We start from the raw sequence: 17,323 nt of genomic DNA, 5'->3' as shown, positions 1-17,323 counted from the left end.
GGGCTGGAGAGGTGGCTCAGCGGTTAAGAGCACTGACTGCTCTTACAGAGATCCTGAGTTCAAATCCCAGCAACCACATGATGGCTCACAACCATCTGCAATAGGATCTGATGCCCTCTTCTGGTGTGTCTGAAGGCAGCTACAGTGTACTTAAGTATAATAAACAAATAAATCTTAAATAAAAAAGGCTAACTAGGAAGCTAGAGAGATGGCTCTACAGTAAGGACACTTGCTGTTCTTTCAGAAAGCTGAGTTCCACCTCCAGCACCCACATCAGAAGCCCACAACTGCCGAGAGCTCCTGTTCCAGAAAAGCCAAGGCTCTCTCCTGGCTTCCAGGAGAACACTGCATAAGACACAGACATAGACATACAGAGGAATTCTAAAATGAAGTTTTTAAAGGTTATCCTCCCTCAAAAGGAGCTTGGTCTAAAATCAACTGGGTGCCGTAAATGGGTCTTTTGTCTTCTCTACCCTATTCTGTATTAATCTATAGGTTATCTCTCTGCCAGCACCCTGTAATTCTGATACCTGCAACTGCACAGTGAGTACAGAAATCAGTTGTGCTGAGCATGCTCAGGACAGACATAACCTATAACCCGATGCTTACCCTTTGAGCCCTCTGCTTCTCCACCTGAGTGAGAATCCTCTGTCTCTGGGCTCAGTACGGAGGAGAGGATGTGCCAACTGGGTATCTACCTGACTTCTGTTCTCAAGGTGTCCAGCCTTCCAACCCACCTGGGGATTCTGCTACATTGTTCCACACAGTCTCTGGTTTTTCATCATTATTGTGCCATTTCCAGAGTAAAAAATGCGATACTTTTACTTAATGTATAAACCTTTTAATTTTTATAAATGCTTATCTATTTTAAAATTTCAGTGTCTACATATTTCTTGCTAAAATGTAATACAATTGATTTTATGATAGTTTTGTATCTTGTAGCCTTGGAGTGTTTGTTTTAACAGGCAGCCATGTCTGGTGCAAACCCGGAAGTCACGGACCATCCCCCTCTGCTCTGACACCTCCTCACCTTAACAGTGACTGAACCACAGAGCACAAAGCTGAGCATGAGGGACCTCCATCAGCTTTCTGTGTCTTTAATTTCCAGAAGGCTGACGGAGATGTCTCTCATGGTGGATTTCTTTTGGCTTAACTGCTTGAGGCTCATCCAATTTCTCACATTCAAAGCTTACTTGCTTATCTATCTATCTATCTATCTATCTATCTATCTATCTATCTATCTATCTATCCATCCATCCATCCATCCATCCATCCATCCATCCATCCATCCATCCATCCATCCATCCATCCATCTATCTATTTATCTATCTATGTCAAGTTTGAAGCTCTGTCTTCCTTCCCGCTCTCAGAGTGCAGCTGACCCAAGTGCCGGATCGTCTGTTACAGCCTCACATTCTACGAGGCTGCGGCTTCCGCTCTATGTGACATTCTCAGTTGTTTGAATGGGAAGCTCGATGTTTCCAGTTCATTGGGTCCTTGCTCAGTCTGCCCTTTCTTCCGTTTACACTTTGGCAGGTATTTCAGACCCTTTCCTTTTGGTGATTAATTTCTAGCCTGTTCTTTACACCTTTGTTCAGACTCTCTTTGGTGACCATATTTGCTTTTGGCACACTCGAGTTTGGCCTTCGGAACACCTGTGTCATACCATCTCTGCTACACAACTCGGGTTTTCCTGTCTTCTCCATGTGGGTGTCTAACAGACTGAGTCTTTAGAATTCCGTGTGACCTCCTGGCTGTTGGAGTGATAAGAGATTTTCTATTGCCATTTGGTCATTTGGTCTGTTGAGGATCTGCGTCTTAAGTGTCAATGCTTTAGCTTCCTTCTCTCCTGCCATTCAACTGTCGGGGGCGGGCACTATCTCAGCACTTCTGTTCAGAAACAAACATCCAGGATCCTTCCCCTAAGACTCTGATGTCACCGACTGAGGTGGGAGTGGGGACCTCCCCACCAAGGCTGGGAGGCAACGGGATCTCCAGATCCTAAGACTGCAGTTGTCTCCTGACTAGGGAGTGCCTCGTTGCTGTGTTCTATGTGGTTTTGTGTCACCAGGCGGCTATAGTCTTGTTACTTCTGGATGGTGGCAAAGCGCTAATGTCCCTTTGTCACCTCTCGTGCCCCTGCTGGCAAGTCTAAACTGCCAAGGTGATTGAGTGAGAATGGCCTAGGCGAGTGGCAAAGCACTGCTGGTGTTTGTGATGGGTTTCCACAATTACACGCGTGCTCTGACTGAATACACGATTAGCCTCTGATGGAGTCATGCAATGACATTAAGGGAGGAGGTGAGGTCTAGCTGCAGGTAGTGGGCCTTATGAGCCACGTCCTTGCCTCCTATCCCCCAGCATATGAGCAGCCTTGCTATGGGCGCCTTCCCTTCAGGACAGACTGACACTCACACTTCTTAAAGAACACACCAAAATAAACCTTGCCTCCGCTTAAGTTCTGTGTGCCAGGCATTTGGCCAGGCTGGTGTGAAGGTAACTGACATGCCACCCCAGTGGGAAAAGAATGGCTGTTTATCTCCAGGTAAGCAGAGGTGCTGCACCCGTATCGTCTCTATGGACTTGGGGAGGGATGGGAAGGTAAAGGACTCTGCAGCATGAGTGAAACCGGAGCTCTTCCTGAGGCTGGAGAGCCGGTTCCATGGTTCAGAGTACTTGTTCTTACAGAGTACATGGGTTCGAATCCCAGCATGTACATGGTGACTCACAACCATCTGTGACTCCAGTTCCGGGAGATCTAAGGCATGCATGGGAAGGGAAGGAGGGAAGGAGGGAAGGAGGGAGGAAGGAGGGAGGGAGGGAGAGGAGAAGGGAGGAAAAGGGGAGAAAATTGAGGAGGGAGGAAGGAAACTGAAGCTCCCCAGACCTCCTCCATCTCTATCCCTTCAGGGGATTAGAACATCTTAGTCATGCAAAGGGTGGGAAGTCCATCATGTGTCAGTGAAGCCAGTTTTTCCTGCCGTTTGAGAACTATGGATCAGCGACTACCTCCTCCACCCACCTCCACCATGACTCTTGGGGTTTCGAGGCTGCCATCACCCAGTCTGGAATGGATCTATTAGACACTCCGGTGACCCCTGCCACGCTGCTCCTGAGTGCTGAGGGCCTCAGCCTTCTCACAGCCCTTCCGCCCTCCTGTGTCCACCTGACCGGGTCACTGCTGAATGCCTAAGCCTTTCAGCTGTCCTCCAGGTAAATAAGTAAAGCATTAAAGAAAGAAAGAGAGGGAGGGAGGGAGGGAGAAAGGACAAAATATCAATTCTAGCCAAAAGGCCACTGGTGTTTAAACCATTCCGCCTTGTGGTCACATCTACATCTTTAACCTCCGTCTCTTCCCTAACCATAAATACCAGGTTTATCTAACAAAAGCCGGTTCTCAGCATGATACAAACACTCCAGTGACTCTCACCTAACTCATTTTCATTTGTCATCTATTTCCTACTTTTGTGGCACTGAGAGCAGATTACTCAAGAATGCTAGGTACAGGCTGGAGAAGTGGTTCAGTGGTTAGAGCACTGACTGCTCTTCCAGAGGTCATGAGTTCAATTCCCAGCAACCACATGGTGGCTCACAACCATCTTTAATGAGATCTGATGCCCTCTTATGGTGTGTCTGAAGAGAGCAGCAGTGTACTCACATACATAAAATAAATTAATTAATTAAAAAAAAAAGAATTCTAGGTAGGTACTGGATTTTAGCTGTATACCGAGCTCTTTAAAAACACAGGAGAACTCAGTAGTTACCTAAGCTGCCTTAAATGCAGCTCAAGCCTTGAACTTGTGATCCTCCAGCCTTAGTCCCCCAAGTACATGGGATCACAGGTTTTTACAAACAGGCCCAACATGGCTTCATCTCTCTGACTTTTCCTCAGCTACCCCTTTGGGTATTTAGTTATAGTGAGCCTCCTGAGAGGAATGGAATAAGTCAGTTCATCTTTCCAAGTCTCTATTTTCTGATTTATGAAAAGGGATAACACTAGTCCCGTCCTCTTCACTTTGGGGAGAAGCGCTCTAGGTTAACACAGGTCTCGTGTCACCTATGCTGGCCTCAAGCCCTTTATGTGGCTGAGGATGACCTTGAACTCCTGATCACCCTGCCTCCATCACCCAAGTGATGACGTTATAGGTGTGTCTGTATTTTCACAAGAATTTAAGTAAACATCAAATAAAAAAAGAAAAAGCAAAAAAAAAGCAAAAAAAAAAAAAAAAAAACAGGAATGAAAAACTACAAAATACTTGGCAGATCTTAGGCTTCACTACAGTGCGAGCATTGGGTGAAGCACGTCCCCCCTTTTATGAGACACAAATTCTTTGAAGATGAAGGAATCTCAAATCACCTCACTTAGATAAGAAAAAGCCCAAAGGTAGAATTAACATCTTTGTTCTGAGAGACATGCCCTTGAGATCTACACTGTTAATACTAAACTATAAACCTAGCCAAGCTAGCATGATCCACAATTATTTATGGAACAGACAGCTACCCCATGCCCTCTGCTATGATGCTCCTGTGTATGCTGACAACGAACAGAAGTGAATAATCGCCGACTTACTGCTGTCTTTGAAGATACCGTGTTCTCGTTTGGTTGGTTTACTTTTGGTCTTTGCTTGTTTAATGGTGATGGTGAATTAGGAACTAAAGGCCTTGTAAATGAAAGGCAAGGACCCAAGTCCAGGAGTGCTTTAACAGTGTTTATGTCGAGGGAAGAGATCCAGTCCATGTCACCAGAGTGATGTGTAAAACACACTTAGGTGTGTTATAAAAATGTTTCTACATAATAAACATGTCTTTGCTTTGGTAAACTTAACAAGTTTCAAGGAAAAGAAAAACCAGCTACATTTGGGTTTACTGTTCTAGGGACCCTTGTTTCTCTTATCAAAACACGAACACAGCATTTAACTTATGTCCTTAATCTAATTATGGTTATTTCTCTATTCTTGAAGAAAACAAAATAGAATAGAAAAATAACCTGCAAATGACTTCCACTTTCTATAAAATAATGTTTCAGTGTGATAAAACTCTTATCTTAGTTTCCATATAAAGGACCAAAGTTAGGGACAGTGAAATGGCTCAGCAGTTAAAGGCACCTGCCACCAGCTGACGACCTGAATTCAATCCCCAGGACTCACTTGGTAGAAGGATAGAGTCTACTGCAAACTGTCCCGTGATCACAAATCTGTGTGTACACACCTAAGCACATGTGCAGGCATGTATGTGCAAAGACACACATATTAATTAATTAATATATATACTTTGATGTATATATGAAGAGTTTGCCTGGATGCTTGTGGCACATGGGTGCAGTGCCTGTGGAGGCCATAAGAGAGGGCTGGGTCCTCTAGGGCTAGAGATAAAGAAAGCAATCCAGCCTGGGTCCTCTGGAAGAGCACGCTGTGTGCTCTTACCACAGTGCCATCACTCAGGTTCAGGATGGGTCACCACTGCCAAGATCTGCTATAATTTTATTAAATCTGTCCTGATCACTTTATACACACATGTATCAGGTACTCTGAGTGCTGACACTCACCAGCCTCTCTTACACCCCTGCTCTAGGATCCTATACTGTGTCTCTCTTGTGTGAGACCAACTGAGTTTAACCAGCGTCACCTATGTGATCATGAGGTTGGAGCTAACCATCAGAGTCTGGCAGGCTCATGAGACATGGGAAAAGGTTTAAGTTAAACTAATGGTAAACTGTTAAGATTCTGTTTCCTGGAATTTCTTTTTTAACTTTTTATTTCATTTATTTGTGTGTGTGTGTGTGTGTGTGTGTGTGTGTGTGTGTGTGTGTGTAACCTGTAGAAATCAGTTGTCTCCTTCCACCACATGAATCCCAAGCCTCACACTCAGGTTACCTGGCAAGCCTCCCTGCTCTTTCGGTGTACCGCTGGTAACTTAAGGAAACCGAGCTTTCCTCTTCTGTAAGTACTACTTTGGCAGTGCTTTCATTGGAATATATTATTAATTCCCAAATGTATTTTCCTTGGCAACTTCCTTCAACAAATAAAACTGTTCTGTAAACAATATCTCCTCCCCTCCTCACCTCTCCCTCTAGCTATAATGAGAAAACAAGAGAAGAATGTCATAGTTGATAGCTCTCCTGGCTTGGAACTTGCTATGTAGACCAGGCTGGCCTCAAACATGTGATCCTCCTGGCTCTGCCTCTTGTGAGCTGGGGTTTTAGGCATGCTCCACAGTACTTAGATTATAAACAATTTTAGTGATTTTTTATGAAAAATTAACCAAGTCTTCTTTTTTGAAACATTATAACACAATACTTCCTTTGTTCTATTCTTAGACCCCAGCATGTTACTGAAGACACCAAACACTGGCTCTATGAATATCAAGTTCACAAGAATCAACAATCACTAAGTCAAATGTTTCATAGGATATAACACATTAATTGTTACAATGAAACCATAACAAAACATAAAATCATTGCTGTTGTTCTTTTACTTAATAATACACTCAAGGCACATAGGTCCTGCTGCCAGCAACTCTATCAGCCGGAGAGAAGCTACCAAGTGCTTCCCTGGGAAGATGAAGTTAATTAAAGGAAGCCTGTGTCAATTTGGGGGAGGGCAGAGACAGCTGTGTAACACTCATTGCAACATATAAAATAGGAAATTATCAAATCGGTTACCTAATATTAACTCCTATTTTACGTATTATTTCCTAAACTCACCAAAACTTTAAAGAAGATTAGGAAGTAAAACAGAAAACACAGACAAGAGATAAGAAATCAATTTTGAAGAAGCAAAAGAAATCGCATCACTAAAATGCAGAGCTGTAGAGCCGTGCTGTGCACGCCTGTGATCTCGGTGCTCAGGGTCAGGAACACCGTCAAATCTAAGGCCAGCCTGAGCTGCACAGCAAGACTGAGCTCATAAACCCAAGGGCTAGAGACCAAACTCAGTGCCAGAAGCTTGCCTAACATGTGCATGGCCCTGGGTTTGAGCTCTGGCATCATAAAACCTGACCAGGTGTCATAGAAATATAAAAGCACTCCCAACATCCCTAGAATAGCCTGTCTAAGAAATCTCTGTTCTAGGCCGTATCTCCCCCCAAAGAAAACAGTAAAACTGTCACTTTTAGTTGACTTGGAGCCATATGTCATATGCTGGAAGGTAATGTAAACCATCAACCTTCCTCCTAAAACCAAACTAGAAGGCACACGTGGTACCTGGATGCTACTTAGATTGTGAATCCCACCTTGCAGACTTTGGCAGCCATACGGCATCTGCTCGGCTGAGTGATGGAAGCTAGTCCTAAAGGTTCAAAGGATTTCTAGGCTGTTCTTAAGCTGCTTTCTAATGCAGCCAAAGAAGAGCAGAATTTCATATTCTGGATCACTGTAAAGTGTGCTCTAGAAAAGGCCGTAGTGAAGCTTCATAAGTTACTTTACTTTTAAAAGCATCCGTGGCTCCAGGGGCGTGGTTCTTGTCTGGATGAAACTTCAAAGCAAGCTTCCTATAAGCTTTCTTCAAATCTTCATCACCAGCATCTTTTGTAACTCCGAGGACCTCGTAGTAATTTTTACATTTGTTTATGCTGTGAACAAGAAATGATAGGATATAAATTATAAGCAGGGACATGACGTCACTCTATTGGAATGGCATAAGGAACATCTGTGGGTGTGATGCAGATTGCTTCATTCTCACTCTGGTAGTCATCCCTCCGCCCATGAGAATGTGCACCACATAGTGTATCGCAGCCACAGGGGTAGACCCATGAGGAACACAGAGGAGGCACAGTGCGCTCGCTGCAACTGAAGTGGAAGAAAGGCCTGAAAAGTGTCACCACTGTGGAGCAAACTTTGTGAGAACTTGTTAGTGTACAGTGCAGATGGAGCTGAGCATGGGGGCAGGGCCAGACACTGCACAGCAGCTGCACAGGGGCTGCGTAGAGACTGCATAAGAGCTGCAGTGGCCTAAGGTCTAAGGTCAAGACAAATTAACTCCACACGACTGCTACTGAGAATTTAACCGATTGATATTAAAAAAAAAAACCATAGGTCCTGTTGGGATTCTGTAAACCCCACCCCTCAGTTACTTAGCAACAGCCAGGTATACCCCACCCCTCAATTACCCAGCAGTGGCCAGGTATGCTCCGCCCCAGTGACCTGACACTATAAAAGGAGCTGCTTGACCCTTCCTCTCTCTCTTGGCCTCTCTTGCCCTTGTGCTCTTGCAGCCTTGCTCTCCCCTTTCCCTTCCCCCCTCTATCCCACATGCTCATGGCCGGCCTCTACTCCCTCTCTCTCTCTCTCTCTCTCTCTCTCTCTCTCTCTGCCTCTGCCACCCTTTTAATTCTCCCATGACCTGAATAAACTCTATTCCGTACTATACTGTTGTGTGGCTGGTCCCTCAGGGAAGGGATTCCCAACATGGGCCCTTCAGAGGCATCTCCCTTGCCCCCAGGCCTCGCCGCACCTCCATGGGCCATATGCCCCCCACTCTCTTCATCCTTCCCCTAACATTGGTGCCGTGACTCGGATCGTTATTCTTTTACAACATTTGTGCCCTGTGACTCTTCCTTTCAGTGACTTTTTCTTTCATTGGTGCCCCGTCATCTTTTCCTTACAGGTCCTATGTTAATGAAACATTTGAAAGTAACAATGGGGGTTAAAAATTACCCGTTATATATGATTTCCGTCAATCCGCTCCTAGAGTTTACTTAATACAGTTTGTGTTTTAAAATGTACACCCACTGACACTTGGAGTGTTGGAAATGTACAGGGGACAGATGATGACATCCTACAACCTGGCATCCCCAAAGCTAAGGAGGGTAAGGGCTGGAGTTGAACTCATGGCAGAGGGCACACACAGCATGCATGGGTGAGGCCCTGTGCTCATCTGAGCATCAGGGAAGGAAAATCACCCCCCATTCATTTGTAACTTTAGTTCTGTTTCATATTCTGTGTCTTAGAAACTTAACAGGTAAGATAACTAGAAGAGCTGGTCACTAGGGGCAAAACTGGGAAACTGTGAGAAAAAAAAGGAAGGGGAAGGCAGGGAAGGAAAGGGAAAAGAAAAGAAGAGGAGAGGAGAGGGGAGGGGAGGGGGAAGGAAAGAGGAGGGGAAGGGAGAGGAGAGGAGAGGAGAAGAGAGGGGAGGGAGGGGAGGGGAGAGGAGAGCAGAGGAAAGGCAAAGAGGAGGGGAGGGAAAGGGGAGAAGCAGGAGAGGAAAAACCCTACAGACCAATTCAAGAAAAGAGTTTGGGAAGGTTTTTTATCCTTCACTACTGAATGTATTTGCTACCACAGTGCTTGGTACACACAGGTTCTTAGAAGATATTTCAGGAGTGAAGGTGCCTTAACTCTCCCTTTATAATAAAAGCACCCATGACGCTCTACGTCCATGAAGAGGAGACATGAAAAGGCTAAGGTTAGAGATTCCAGTTTTCTTGGAGATGCCAATACTATGGGGTGGTCATCAAGGACAGCAGCAGCTGGGGCATGGCACTGGCCCAAACCTGGGACACTCCCTCCATGTTCTGTGCCAAGCGCTCCAAGCTCTTTGGAGCATAGGAGATGTGAGTCCCCAAAGCCTGGCACTTCACACTGCTGGGTAGACTTTGCTTTTGATCTGATTTTGACTGTGCCCTAATTCTTTCCTCCTAGAGTAAGGAAAGTACTGAACTCCTTTTTAAAAAACAAAAGTCCAGAGATGGCAGAATTTAAACTTCTGCAGAGAGTTTGGAGTTTAGAGAGACTTTGTATATTTTATTTTATTTTTGTGTAGTCCTGGCTGTCCTGAAAAACTCTATATAGACCAGGCTGGCCTCAAATCTACAGAGCTCTTTGTGTCTCTGCCTCCAGAGTGCTGGAATTAAACACAGTCACCACTATGCCTAGCCACACAAACTAGTCAGGACAGTTACCCATGTCCAGTTGTGTTCCACACAAACTCCTTACCCCATGAGATGGTTTGAATAGGAATGGTCTTATTGCCTTGGTCATGGTGTCTGTTCACAGCAGTAAAATCCCAACTAAGTCAGCTAGGATAAGGTAGGATAAAACTCATATACTTGAATGCTTGGTCATTAGGGAGTGGGGCTACTTGATAGAGATTAGGAGGTGTGGCCTTGTTGGAGGAAGTGTGTCACTGGGGGTGGGCTTTGGGTTTTCAAATGCTCAGACCAGGCCCATGCTTTGTTCCTGATGCCTGCAGATCTGAATGTAGACCTCTCAGCTACCTCTGCAGCACCATGCCTGTCTCACACATGCTGGCATGCTTCCCTCCATGAAGGCTAGCCCTCTACAACTGTAAGCCAGCCCCAACAAACCACTTTCTTTTGTAAAACCTGCGGTGGTCATGTGTCTCTTCACTGTAATTTATTTTCCTTTAATTTAAAGAACTGGAATTTAACAAGACCAGGGTCCTGCACCTGTCATCCCAGCACTCTGAGAGAGGCTAGAGCAGGAGGAGGAAGAATGTAGGATCAGTCTTGGCTTCCAGGCAGGACCTAGTCTAAAAACAAAACAAACAAAAGGACAGAGGCAGAGAGGGGAGAATGAAGCTTATCTGAACTCCAGTCTTGCCGATTCAAATGAGACAGAGTCCCGGATGTCTAAGATGACTTGGAAGATTCCACGACGATCTTTTATGTTTAAATACAAAATGGTCCTTTTAGAATGATGCATTAAAATCTTTCAATATAGCTTATTTTTCTCCATTTTTGAAATGTTTTTCGTCTCAATGACACAGAGCTCTGTGGTTCTACTGCCCGATCGCTAGTTACACAAGTTTTCCTCAGTCTTACTGTGAGTTCCCACTTATGCAACGGATGCAGGACCATTGCGTGGCTTCTCCCCACTGAGCCAAACTGTTACTGAGCAACTTGTTTGCATAATCACCTTCTGTATCTAGCCGGAGTACTTTCCTGAGGAAAATCCCCTGTGTATAAATAAAACAAAACACAAAGCAGCAAGATGCAGGTTCTGGCCTCTCATCTGCTGCCTCACGAGGGCCACACTGAAGAAGTCTATTATGAATATGTACACACTGTGCAACCAGGCAACTTACATACAACGCACTGACTGAAATCCTTCAAATAACTTAGGGATTTGCTTAAAAGAATGCTTCATAATTATATAAAATATCCCACCAGGGGATGTTATACATACAGTTGACATTATATACAGATAGGTATAATGTATATCACGTGGGATTTTAGAGATAGTAGAATTATTGGTTTAGAGTATCCATCTGTGATACAGGTAATGCTCTGAAGTAACTCATCTGTCTATGGAGAACTGTGATCTTAGATACGACTGGACCCCTTGGTCTGCGTTCGTCTTATTTCATCTAGAAAGGCTCCTTTCCTACTCCCAGCTTCCAACCTCATCAACACTGTCACTGCCAATTTCAGGGACACACAGACGCTCACTCAGGGCTCCGCCTGGCCAACCCGATGACATATCTGCTCCGGCTATTAGCTGTCACTCTTTCCCTCTCAGGATGTGCCATCCCCACTCCCCACGTACTAGAGGCAAGGCCCCTGGCCTGGAGAAAAACAAGAGCAAATACATGTACACAGGGGCAGGTGTGCATGGCCAGCCAGTGCTGAAACAAATATATTTCTTTAATTTATGTAAGTTTGTCTCACATGTATATTCTCTCCCTGACTCATACACACACACACACACACACACACACACACACACACACACTCGTAGAGGAAAGAAAATACAGATTTAAAACTTAAAACAAATCTGAAAAACTATAATTGTCCAAAATTTGCAACTATAGTTTTGCTTGTTGGAGATACTTCTAAGCAAACAGGTAATGTTATTCTGCAAGGCAAGAGGGGCAGTCACAAAAATCACATATGATTAAATCTGTAATAAAAAAAATCAGGGAATGGGGGCGGCTGCAGTGGTGTCTCAGTGGTTAGAGCACCTGCTGCACCTGCAGGACCCAGGTTCAGTTCCAAGCACCCACAACCTTCTGTGACTCCAGGTCCTGGGGATCAAACATTCTTTTCTGATCTCCACAGACCGGAGGTATGCATGTAGTATATACATATGAACATACATAAAACACTCATACATATTAAAATAAATTTAAAAAGAGGAAGGATCCCTGGAGCCTGCTCTCCTAATGTAATGCCTGCAGGAGAACACAACTTGGTTTGGGACTGGGTTTCTAGCATTCTCTGTCCCTATAGCTTCTCCCAAAGTCAAATTTGGCCCAGCGAGGCACTTTGGAAGTAGTCAGAGGCTCCACTTAAGGCCTTTGAAGTGCTTACAACCACCACAGCAGTCAAAGGTCCTCCCCCATGGCTCTACCCTCGCTGGAGAAATCTATTGTCCTCACTGTGAATTCAACCAAGCTTTATACAACTTGATAAAACCAAGCTTCAGCATTCACATATAGAGGAAAGTAAGAAGATGTACATATATCGATATTGGATTCAAGACACACTGACAAGTCACTCTCCTTACTAGATAGACTATGAGTCTCAAAGTTTATGTCATACAAATCATGTCAGAGAAAACAAAAGGAAAAAATAGAAAAGGAAGACACATTGGACATGGGACACAGGCCACCTCTGCTGCATTATTTGGCTCTTCTTCACTTGTGTTAGTTCAAGCCACTCGCCCTGAGAACTCCTGATTAGCCAGTCATCTTCAGAATCTCCCACCTGCAAACCTCAGTTGCCGGGAAGAGCACCCTTCCTTAACTTCCAACAGGAAACAAAACAATCTATTTGAAGGCATTTCATACCTAAGAGTTTAGCCTTTTTTCTTTCAGAAAAACTCTCTTATTAAAAAAAAAAAAAAAAAAAAGGTTAGTAAAGCTGTATTTCTAAAACCAAGTTTCTCGCTGCTCAGCTCCACTGCCGCCTGATGCAGGAGTGTGTGGAGAGGGAGGCTCCTAGGACAGAGAGAAGCTGACCTGCATAAGGGCCACCACGGGGCCTATAAACAAAGGTGGCCTTGCTGAAAGGGAAGGGGAAGAAAGCACCCTTAGTCAGGAAATCGGGAGCACTATGGCCCTTACTCTTAGCCTTTTGCATATGAAATTCTCCTATTTTTAACTCCACATTACAACACAGCAACTCACTCTTTCAATACAGTCCAAACAGTGCACAGAAGTCAGCATTGCACAGTAAGTGTTTCAAAACCTCGTTGAGACCTATAGCTAATTTAAATGAGTGGAAGCTTCCAGAAAGTTAGCTCCTTCCAGGCTGACTTCACAATATGAAACACAGGAGACACCCAGGTAACTCCTTCATTTCCCTTAGATTAAACTGAGCTTTTAAACACCTTATTTTTGGCATCATGACATCGATTGGGTCTGATCGCAGTCAAGGATCACGGGGCGCACACTCACATTCACGCCTACCTGAGCACGCCCTCCACTTGGTCTTTGGTGTAGACTTTGCCGCCTTCACCAGCACCGGAAGTGCCGTCCTTCCCGCAGCTGGGCTTGCTCTGGTCGCTGCTCCCTGCAGGTTTTCGGCAGTGTGTGCTATTTCCAGCGGTGCTTCCGTTTTTCATAATTATTTCCAACAACGCTGTGTAAAGACAGATAAAGGACTCTGAACCTACTCACATCAGGACAGAGACACAAGGGCTCCCGAAGAAGACGAAGCAGGCAAAATGGACTCTTCTGGAGAGACCGATTGTGGTTCCCCTCCTTTCTTTCTTTCTTTTTTTATCAGGGAGGGGAGATTGCTGTTTTGTTTTCCCCTTTGTTTAGGCAGGATCTTACTATGCAGTTGGGGCTGACCTAGAACTATGTAGCCCACTCTGGCTTTGAACTCTCGATTCTGTTTTAGTTTCCTGGTGTCAGGATTACAGACACAAGCCACCAGTTCTTGTCTCTATAAGTAACAAGGCTATTTGCTACATAGTTGAGCATAGAGGCAGTCACATCTCTGTGAACTCCGGGACAGCTAGGGCTGCAGTAAAACCCTCTCTGAAAACAAAACAAATAAACAAAGTTTGGTCATTCTTTCAGTATTAACTGTCTACACAGCATCACTCCGGAGTGTTCGGACATGTAAAGCTAATGAATGCAAGGTGCCATTAGCTAAGTATTAAGACACACAGCAACAAAAAAAGTAGACACGGGAATAGGATCTTTAAAGCAGAAAAACAATTGTCAACTTGAGTTGAACATTGATATTCTTTCAAATCTAGAAAATAAAAATATTTGTAAGAGGCTGGAGAGAGCACAGCAGTTAGAAGAGTGGACACTGCTCTGGTCGGGGACCGACGGTGAGCTCGTACCCACGTCGGGCGTTCACAGACACTTACACTCTAGTTCCAGAAAATCCAGCACCTTCTTCAGGCCTCTGGCAGCACCAACACACACACACACACACACACACACACACACACACACGCACATAAACACAAATGTACATAGAAATAAGTATTTTTGCACCACTTAAAGGCATGCACTAAAGAAAGAATACTATAATGTTTAGAGTTCAGACAGAATGAAATTGTGTCCGCATGTGCAAAGGCACAAACATGAATAGTAACCCATCACTGTATGAATAAATATAGACACCAAATGAACAGAGCAGTAATAATGTCTCAGGTTTGCTTTCCTTTGGGAAGCAGAGGCTTAACGGTTGGTGTAGAAGAACAATGAGGTAAGGCTGCACAATGCATTTCCAATTGTTAAAGACACATACGCAATATAATTAATTATATTGTTTTCTCTTATGTGTGTATGTATAAGGTATGAAATTTTCAGTAAAAACTAAAACTAAATGGTAAATAATTAAGCTTAACGAAAGGACAAGTAACAACAGAAAATTCAACATGTTGGTAGTTTAAACACATCTCAATAACTGACAGAAATTATTAAGGGTAGAATAATGTAAACTTTGAATTTATACAATTTATACAGCGTGGACTAATCAATGTTCAAGACGCTAAGTCCAACTGCTGTGCTGTTTTGGTGTGTTTTTATAGACAAGGACTTACGTAAAGCAGCCTAGGCTGGCCTAGAACTTGCTCTGCAGTAAAGGATGACTTGGAACATCTGCCTCAACCACCCAGGACTCACCAAGGTGTGTCCCACCTGGCCATCTCCGTTGTAAGAATTTAAACGTTTGTTTGCAAGTCAAGCATGTCATCCTCTGGCACAAAGGAGGAAAACTGACAGTGTTACATCTAGATCACAAAATCACTTCTTTGAAACTCAACAAAGTAGTGTCATGAACTCCAATGCAGGAGCAACTGTGCTTGCCTTTAAAAAGGTATCATTTAAGGCTGGAGTGGTGGTGAGAACCTTTGATCCCAGCAGTGGAAGGGGAGGCAAGAGGGCCTCTGGGAGTTTGAGGCCAGCCTGCTCTCCAGAGCAAATTCTGGTCTAGCAAGGGTTAACAAAGTGAGACTGATTCAAAATCCAAGACGGAAGGAAGGAAAGGATGGAAGAAGGGAGGGAAAAGGTGACTGAAATCACAGATGGGCGGGAAGCAAACACACATCATCACGCACAATGGTAATAAGTAGAAACGAACATCCATCACAAGATCATCCAGACAATACAAATCTAGAAGATACACCATCCAGACAGTAGAAATCTACCCGGAAATAAGAAGACTCTACATATTAACACGACTGTCACACAGACAACAAAGAACACATTATGACAAGCCTAAAAGCCAGGCACAAAAGACCACATACTACATGATTTCATTCACATGGAAAGCACAAGGCCTGGCTAGCCTTGGATTTAATCTCCAGTACCACTGGAGTGAGGTGGGGGCTGTGGAGGCTGCAGATACAGAGGAGGGAGAGACTGAAAGAGAAAAAACAGAAAAACAGAGCAAATATACATGCTTTGAAAGTAGACTGTGAGGGGGGAGGGGTGCTAAAGAGATGACTCAGCAGTTAAGAGCTCTTCCAGAGGACCTGAGTTCAACTTTTAGCAACCACATGGTGGCTCACAACCATCTGTAATGGGATCTGATGCCCTTTTCTGGTGTGCATGAAGACAAAACACTCATATATATCAAATAAATAAATAAATAAATAAATAAATAAATAAATAAATAATAAAACAAACCCCTTTTTTAAAAAAGGTAGATGTTTTTTTTTTTTTTTTTTTTTTTTTTTTTGCCAAGGGCAGGGGTCAGTGGGTCAGTGGGTCAGTGGGTCAGAAGAATGTGATATGAGACAAGGCAATGAATTGTTTTATTTCCAAGATTGGGAAGTACTCCAAAATCTTGGCAACAGGTCTTTGTATCCATTAAAAACCCATTTAACTGTGTACTTTAAATGAATTGACTATTTAGTATGTAAATTATGTCAATAAAACTATTCCACATACACAATCATAGTTATATATTAAAAATTCCAGCTGTTATTGGCAAATTTGCAAAACCATAGTCATTTCTTATAAAAATTTTTTTCCATGGCTAAAAGATAAGAGGTCATCTGACAATCTAATTGTAGGTGATACATAGTAATCTATTAGTTATTAAGAAACATAAAACATACCCTATAACTAACTTTCGGCTGGAGTTCAGTCTACACTTAATGTAATCACAACAGAATAGTGTGTGTAGCGGTAGTGATCCAAAACATGTACACAGTAAAACTTAGAAAGCAAACATAGATTAAGCAGTTCTCATACCCCCAAACCCTCCTGCCTTTGCTCCTTGCTGCTGCAATAACAGGAATGTACCGCCCTGCCAGGCTGGGAACTTAAAATTTAAATTTCTCTAAATGTCAAATAAAAGTAAGAGAATTAATTAGTAGAATCACAACCTCATGCACAAAGTCCCCTAATATATGACAATGGGAATGAACCATCAACAGGTAAAAAGTTACCTGTTTGGTGTGGGTATTGAGTGTCTATGTGGGAAGCAAAGAAGTATAAATGGGCATCTGCCAAGCTTTACAAAAAAAGTCACGTATCCAGACCACAGGCAAGAAAAATACAGAAGAGTGAGGAATGGCTCACACCACAGAATTGTAAGAAATCAAATAACCAACGGGCATTACAGGCAACACTGAGGGAATACATGAAAAGGAATGGGTTTTACCCACTTATCATAGCAGAGTGCCTGTCATACAGTGAAGTGCAAGGAACAGAACACAGACTGGAAGGGAAGGCACAAAAACAGCAGCAACAGCAAGAACAGTAACAACAGCGGCAACAGCAACAAGCAACAATAGTAACAACAGCAACAACAGCAATAGTAACAACAACAGTAGAAGCAGCAGCAATAGCAACAATTGTAACAACTGCAACAGCAGCAATAGTGACAACAACAGCAGCAGCAGCAGCAGCAACAGTAACAATCGTAACAGCAGCAGCAGCAGCAAATG

The 17,323-nt window shown here is 43.6% G+C and overlaps 1 protein-coding gene across 2 annotated transcripts in view; it reads right to left on the bottom strand.

Annotated features, from left to right (window-relative positions):
* DNAJB14 (DnaJ heat shock protein family (Hsp40) member B14) overlaps positions 1 to 17,323 on the bottom strand; it is a 38,513-nt gene that overhangs the window by 10,275 nt on the left and 10,915 nt on the right. Inside the window, exons 2-3 of one of the 2 annotated variants that reach the window (XM_080916582.1) lie at positions 13,371 to 13,542; positions 7,424 to 7,569 (exon numbers count right to left, since the gene is read on the bottom strand). In XM_080916582.1, the coding sequence (XP_080772708.1) occupies positions 7,424 to 7,569; positions 13,371 to 13,542 (318 nt within the window). The remainder of the gene's footprint in view (positions 1 to 7,423; positions 7,570 to 13,370; positions 13,543 to 17,323) is intronic. The other variant, XM_080916583.1, reaches the window with a different exon arrangement.

Source organism: Micromys minutus, assembly GCF_963924665.1.
Source record: "Micromys minutus genome assembly, chromosome: 4".
Lineage (NCBI taxonomy): Eukaryota > Metazoa > Chordata > Mammalia > Rodentia > Muridae > Micromys > Micromys minutus.
This window is presented reverse-complemented; position numbering and strand designations above follow the sequence as displayed.